The sequence below is a fragment of the Cucurbita moschata genome, unplaced genomic scaffold (genome assembly GCF_002738365.1).
Source record: "Cucurbita moschata cultivar Rifu unplaced genomic scaffold, Cmos_1.0 Cmo_Scf00037, whole genome shotgun sequence".
Classification (NCBI taxonomy): Eukaryota; Viridiplantae; Streptophyta; class Magnoliopsida; order Cucurbitales; family Cucurbitaceae; genus Cucurbita; species Cucurbita moschata.
This window is the reverse complement of record NW_019268553.1, coordinates 1,981,118-1,988,316: the sequence shown is the minus strand read 5'-3', so window position 1 is coordinate 1,988,316 and position 7,199 is coordinate 1,981,118. Positions and strand designations below refer to the sequence as shown.

The 7,199-nt window shown below is 37.9% G+C and overlaps 2 protein-coding genes across 4 annotated transcripts in view; one reads left to right on the top strand and one right to left on the bottom strand.

Annotated features, from left to right (window-relative positions):
* The window catches only part of LOC111431892 (MATH domain-containing protein At5g43560-like), a 9,989-nt gene extending 5,609 nt beyond the window's left edge, over positions 1-4,380 (bottom strand). The window contains exons 1-7 of one of the 3 annotated variants that reach the window (XM_023068611.1): positions 4,185-4,380; positions 3,276-3,524; positions 2,745-2,856; positions 2,214-2,302; positions 2,056-2,124; positions 1,842-1,971; positions 1,239-1,397 (exon numbers count right to left, since the gene is read on the bottom strand). In XM_023068611.1, the coding sequence (XP_022924379.1) occupies positions 1,239-1,397; positions 1,842-1,971; positions 2,056-2,124; positions 2,214-2,302; positions 2,745-2,856; positions 3,276-3,474 (758 nt within the window). In that variant the 5' untranslated portion in view covers positions 3,475-3,524; positions 4,185-4,380. The remainder of the gene's footprint in view (positions 1-1,238; positions 1,398-1,841; positions 1,972-2,055; positions 2,125-2,213; positions 2,303-2,744; positions 2,857-3,275; positions 3,525-4,184) is intronic. The other 2 variants (XM_023068612.1, XM_023068613.1) reach the window with 2 other exon arrangements.
* A 1,102-nt stretch (positions 4,381-5,482) lies between these two features.
* LOC111431894 (FHA domain-containing protein At4g14490-like) lies at positions 5,483-7,029 on the top strand. Its single transcript, XM_023068614.1, has one exon. The coding sequence runs from the start codon at positions 5,676-5,678 to the stop codon at positions 6,903-6,905; it is 1,230 nt and encodes a 409-aa protein (XP_022924382.1). The 5' UTR covers positions 5,483-5,675; the 3' UTR covers positions 6,906-7,029.
* The last annotated feature ends 170 nt before the right edge of the window (positions 7,030-7,199 follow it).

Below are 7,199 nucleotides of genomic sequence, written 5' to 3'. Positions count from 1 at the left end.
TTTTTTTTTTTTTTTTTTTTTTTTCTTTCCTTTGAAGAAAGAAACTAAGTATTACAGTGAAGGTAATAGGAAGAAAAGGAGGAAACCTCCATAGCCATAGAGGTTACAGAAACTCTCCAACTGACTTCGACATCAAAGATCATAATTACAAAAGCTCTGAAAGAGACTACATCATCTAGAAACTCAAATAACGACTTTTAAAAGAAATCTAATGTAGTGGAAAACATATCTTCAAAGTTTCTTTTATTCCTTTCCAACCAATGGCCCAGAGAAGCACCGCCACCAAGAGCCTCCAGAAGGTCTTCCTCTTGGAAATCTCCATATGAAAGATACTTTGCACAAAGAAGTCCTTTATCGAGGGGTGGTACCCTAATTGTCGTTAGCAGCTTGAAGAGAAGTATTACACTAGGTCTAATAAAATGAACAAGTAACAAAGATGTGATCCAACGCTTCCTCCTCTTTTTCACAAAGATTTAATGAGCTATCATCAAATTTACATTTGAGTCTGACCTTCAAGAAGAGAGGCTATTCCCTGCTAGCCCATGCTGCTCCAGGAGAGCTAAATTGACTAGAACATAAGAGGGCTCTTTTCTTCATTTTAGAAGGGGAAAAAAAGGCAGGACTCTTAAATTAAGATTAGGTTTAACCAAATTCGTTGACTATGGGACAGGGATATGTCCTGTCTCCCTATTTGGGCCGCTAGTTTGGAGTTTTTCCACCAATGTATTCTATTCGGCACTGATTAATTCATAAAATGATAATGTATATCCTCCAGCGAATCATCATTTCTGTTGTTTCTATTTGCTTTTTCATGAAAGGGATGTCTTATTTAAGATTTTCCTAGTACATGTCTAGTTTATATATTAATCTTTTATTTCTCGCATTTCTCTCTAATTTACATTAATCATTGTCTCTAAAGAAGTTTTATACATGTGTGAAAGTTATTCATTAACGGTTATGAAACAAAATTCTAAGTGTCTAAATTGAACCACTTATGAAAGTTTAGGGTTTAAATTGATATAATTATTAGCTTGGGGTTTTGATTGATACAACCCCCAAAGTTTAGGAATATAATTTTTCCTATTCATGATACTGTCCTTTACAAACTCATAGAAGATTCAAGAACAATGAAAGGTCCAAAGAATAGATTCCAGACACTTCGTTTACTAGATGGTACTTCCAATAAATTCTCCTAATATAATTTAGAGAGCTGATAAACCATGGAGAACAAATACTACCTTGACCATCTAGCTTTATCCTCTATCAGCTTCCCCAGCTTGCTTCTTCTCTCTTCCACAAAACGCCGACATATCTGCTCAACATTAGTCAAATATACTCTAACAAGTTCTCTCCTATACTGACAATCAAGGCAACGAAAAGGCCGATCAGCTCTCTCCCTGCAAAAACAACAAAAAAAAAAATCAAAAGCATGAAATTGCAAACATATTTGACAACTCAATAGTCATAGGTATCATCTTGAAAGAGCAAGGCCACTGAAAACGTAAACATCCCCATTGAACTGAGGCCAGTATATGGTAGTCTAAAATATGAATAGATAAATAAGTTAACAAATTCATTTAACTAACTGGAAAAATGAAAATAAAAGGTGTGTGTAATAAGAAGGTAGCCTAAAATACACTCAAAGAACTGAAACTTCTTCATTTGGACCTTGTCGTGTTATGGACTTTGCATCTCAAAAATTCATTGATAAAACAGAAAGTTCATTGATCACTAATGGAAACATAACATGAAAAACTAGCAAACAAGGAAAATAGAACATCACACAGAAATTGCAAGAATCTATCGGCAAACAAAGATTATAAACCATGACTAGAAATTACCTAATCACTTGAACTTGTGCCTTTATTATGAGAGTGTCAGCGTCAATAAAACCATCTAGTACTTTTGAAAGCTCCATGAACTTTTTCCATCCCCAGTCATGTTCTTTCTTCCAGAACCGATGTAACGTATCTGTCCATTTTTTTTTTTTTTAATTTCACACGTTATGCTAAGTTGTAACAAGAAAAACTAGAAAAGCAATGCAACAAAACCTACCAGAATATTTTGATTTCTTTGGATCCTTATTCACCACTGCTATTGTAAACTGTGCAAAATGGCTCCAACCTATTTTGCAAGGGAAAGATATCCAAGGTAATTAAACAAATTGAAAACAAGGGTAGTACTTAATAAATACAATTCAAACAGGATAGTACCTGGAAGGAGTTTGTCATGATTTGCGACACAAAGAAACAGAGAGAGATGATTGCAGACATCACAGCCCTGAGGATAAATTAAAATGTACCTGCAACAAGATTGCATAGCTTATCAAACATAAAGGATGGTGGGGGACCAAGTTCCAACAACAATGCACATGACTCATTCCTACAAGATACAGACATAAATGGATAGGTGATATTAAAACATGGCATGAAAATTTTCTCATTTATACCACACAGTACAGTTCTTAGCTTTAGTTTTCCACTACCAAATTAGTCAGATCGAACCCCAAGAAGAGAAACTAAGAACAAAGCATAAGTCCATGATTGAAGATATATCATCCCAGAGAAAAGATCATTCCAGAAATGAAGGGATAAAAAGTCAGCATGTAAGCAGAAAGACGTGAAGATATCGGCTAGGAATTCCACGAAAAAAATGCACAAGACATACAAACAAGGAAATCATAAAATTTTAAACCTTCCGGAAGGGATAGAAAATTTGTTTCATAGATATCCTCATCCACATACCATTTGTAGCCCCCAACCTCAAAAGCATTACTTCGAAGTTCTCGTTTGTTAAGTTGAGAAAATTTATCTATCTTCCATGTATGTTTTCCATACAATTCTGATGGTTTGGGTCCTACAAAGAAATAGGAGAAAAAGATAAGTATATATTTTCATAGTATGAAGACATAATGTAGATCCAACCATCCGAGAATCAAATTATTGAAACAATACAACCAGAACAGTTGTCACTGAAGACCATAATACATAGAGTAAACATTAAAAAGGGAAACTGAATTAACTTTCTAATTTTACTCCAAGGAGCTAACCTAAGATTCAGGTCATGTACATGTCTGATACGAAACACCAATTGATACATTTCCATGCAGATTAAATACGTCAAAGTTCATTGTGCCATCGTTAGCAGTCCAAAGGGTCAATAATATTTCAGATCAATTTCCTAAGAATAATATCCTCCCTGATCTATGCATTAGTCCCGGCTTAATTAAGAGATTTCTAGAAGAATGTCACTGTCAGGCAAAGCACCTCACAAACCTAGGTATGAAAGAAGCATACCAGCCTCCTCCTCGTCGTCAGTATCCCAGTATGGTGGTGAAGTCGATGGTGTTCCATTTTCCACTTGTTCGGAAGACCTCCATTCAGCCAATGCTTCCCCAGACTGACTGTGATGCCCATTTGCAAAACTCTCCACGGACCTCATCCCTAAAGCCTCTTCACTAACAGCACCAGCCATCTTCCTCTCAGAAGAAAGAACTTTGTTCAGAACCTGCTCCTCTCCTCTCACTGAATGATGCAAAACACCACGAGAGATCAAAAAAACGAAAGCAATGACAATTAACACATACAGTCAATCCTTCCGCAGCGGAATAAAATCCAGTTTGGCACCAATACATAGTAGATGCAACGAATGTAAAATTCACAAAGCAGGTCGTGCATTGAAAATTGAAAAGGAAGACCGTACAACACCAATATCAGTTTTATCACCCTTCAAACAATGCAATTCCCAAAAATCATAATTATTTACATAATTTCTGTTTCAAATGAAACCAAACAGACCCAACTTCTAACAGCTGTGTAAACGAAAAAAAAAAAAAAAAAAACCTACCTGGTATAAACGATAGACCATTACACTCCGAAAGTTGAAAGATTCAGAAAGCTAATCAATAATTAAGGCAAACATAAATCTCAAAAGAAAAAGATGTCCCCGAGAAGCAAAGTAAAGGGCATCAAAACCTCAAAAATACGACAGGCGCAGAAAATCATGAACCCAGAAAAGAAAGGAAGTAATTGTCCGTATTATAGGCGATGATCGCAGATAAGCAATCCGAAGCAAAAACCCCGATCAAATTAAAACCCTACAAGCAGAACAAAAATCGGGGAAAAGAAAAATCCAAATGGGCGATATTCGATACGACATCGTGCAGATCAACTGAGCATACAAACCTTGAAGAACTGGCAGAGGTGCGAGAAAGGGCAATGGAAGCTGAGAGCGTCTTGGGGGAGGGAGAGAGAGAGAGAGATAGAAAGGGAAGAAGACAGAGATGGAAAGAGAAGTAGAGAAAATAGAGAAATAGGGAAGGAGGTCGAAGACGGAGCAGCAAGGAGAGAAGAGAAAAGAGATAGAGAGAGAGGTAAGGCGGAACCCAAAAACAAAATCGATTATTTTATAAATGACAAAATAAAAATAAAATAAATCCGTTTTGTCTTTAAAAACTTTTTTAAATTATTATGGAAATTAAATCTGAGTTTATATTTTTCTACAATAAGAAACTGCTGAGGAGATTGGCTGGTTTTTTGTTAAAAAGGAAAAAAAGAAAAAAAATGATTCGTTGTTAGGAATAGAATTTTATTACATGGAAAATAAAAAATAATAAAAAAGAGGAATATTATTATTTAGAATTATTGATATTAGGGTGGTGGCGGATGCGTTCCTAAACAAGGGTCGGTGAAGGGCGAGAGAGGGGCGGAAATGGCTTCCTCTGTGGACTCCATTGCAAAATGGGTTGTATTTGGGCGACTTTATTCCTGCTAGGGTTTTCTCATTATGGGCCTTTTCCTATTTTGGGCTCAATTGGGTTCTGTTTTTTCTCATTATGGGCCTTTTCCTATTTTGGGCTCAATTGGGTTCTGTTTTTTCTCATTATGGGCCTTTTCCTATTTTGGGCTCAATTGGGTTCTGTTTTTTCTCATTATGGGCCTTTTCCTATTTTGGGCTCAATTGGGTTCTGTTTTTTCTCATTATGGGCCTTTTCCTATTTTGGGCTCAATTGGGTTCTGTTTTTCTCATTATGGGCCTTTTCCTATTTTGGGCTCAATTGGGTTCTGTTTTTTCTCATTATGGGCCTTTCCTATTTTGGGCTCAATTGGGTTCTGTTTTTTCTCATTATGGGCCTTTTCCTATTTTGGGCTCAATTGGGTTCTGTTTTTTCTCATTATGGGCCTTTTCCTATTTTGGGCTCAATTGGGTTCTGTTTTTTCTCATTATGGGCCTTTTCCTATTTTGGGCTCAATTGGGTTCTGTTTTTTCTCATTATGGGCCTTTTCCTATTTTGGGCTCAATTGGGTTCTATTTCTATGATTTGGGTTATACTAAAATTGACCACTATACCTAAACACCCGGGTTCAAAATTAATTAAATCACGGATAATTTAAATAATGAAAACGGATTAAAATTTTGTAATTAGGCGGTGTTTAAAAAAGAAAACATACCATTAAATATGGTCGTGTGTGTTATTTTCCAGTGGGCTGAAATTCAAACACATCGCGCTGAAAGCAGGGCAAAGAGAAGTGGAATTGGAGGGGAAGCCAAACTTCAAACTGAGGAACAGCGCTCGTCCCAATTCCATTTCCATTTCTAATTTTCCCGTCTTAGAATCATCAATTTGGCGAAGACCTTCTCAATTCAATTACGAGGCATTTCTTCACTTCTTTGCAATGGAATCCTCTGCAATTACTCTCATCATGGTTCAAGGACCTCGCGAGGGTGAAACCCTACATTTTCCACCCGGAACGACGATTCGGATCGGTCGCGTTGTTCGGGGTAATTCCGTCGCTATCAAAGACGCTGCCATCTCCACCAAGCACCTCTCTATCGAATCCGAGTCCGTATCAGGCAAGTGGATGCTTCGGGACCTTGATTCTTCAAATGGTACTTTTGTTAACGATGCCAAGCTTTCTCCACACGATGCCGTCGCTCTAAGCGACGGCGACACCATTAAATGCGGCGAGTTGACCTCGATTTTGGTCAGAATAAACGGTAATGAAGAGTGTCGATCGAAGCGAAACCCTAGGCGGAAAGCTGCGGAGAAGTGTACAGGTTCCAATGTCGTGGGATCAGTTGCAGGAACTCGGGGTCGAAGAGGAAAGGCTGTGGGAGAGGTAAGCGTACTTGGGGTTTTTAATGAGGCGACGTTAGAGAGTGGAAGATGTTTAAGGCCGAGGAAGAGGAGGGGTGTGAAATGTGAAATTACTAACCAAGTAGCGGATTGCAAGAAAATTGAGGAGAATTTAGATTTGGTAAGAGGGTCAGAGAATGTGAACAATGTGGAAAATGAACCCAGCACAAAAATTACTAGAGGAAGCACCAGGAAAGCGAACAGCACTGTACGTGTGGCCACAGATTCTGTTCTTGGGAATGTTCCGGAGAACCCATGTCTGGGTGGTGAACTAAAGGCTGGGGCAAAAAAGACGAGAGCGGGAACTAGGGGAAGGAAGAAATTGCAAAATGAGCCACCACCCGATTGTGGTACAGTTATAAAATTGGAACATAGTGAAAGCGTCGAGCAGAAGAGCTTAGGAGAAAATAAACTGGTTGACGATGGAGAAGGTAAGAATAATGCGCATGTTGAAGAAGCCGGTAGTGGGTCTAGCCCTCAAGTGGTCTGTGATCGAGATGAAAACGAAGATGTGTGTATTATTTCAGAAGGTTGCGAAAAGGTTGCTGATGGGAGAGATTCACATGGTGAGGACATCCGTCGTAAGGCCGAGGAGGCGCCAGATTTGAAGAAGATGACACTTGGGGAGTGGTTTGATTATTTGGAAACTCACTTGCCTAAACAAATTATTGATGCCACTGAAGAGGTAATTTCTGGTATGAGAATTAAATCTGCACAAGTACGGGAGTATGTTGCACAGCAGAAGATTGAGAATAGCCGGGGAGGTTAGTGGAAGGAAAACACTGGCGTCGAGGTAACCTTTTTGCTTCCTTATTTGACTTAAAATTGTACATAGATTATTCTTAGTTTGTTACACACACCTTTTTGATCTTCTAATATATCATTTACTTGATTACTTTCATTTTTTGATGTATCATCTCTGATGTTCCTTATTTGATTGCTCTCATGTGTCAATCAATCTTTATGGCTTGGACTTACTGTGATTTAAGCATATAGCTTTAGTTGGACTGGGGACTGTAACCAGGGTGCTTTAATTTTTTTTTTTTTTTTTTTTTTAAAACCA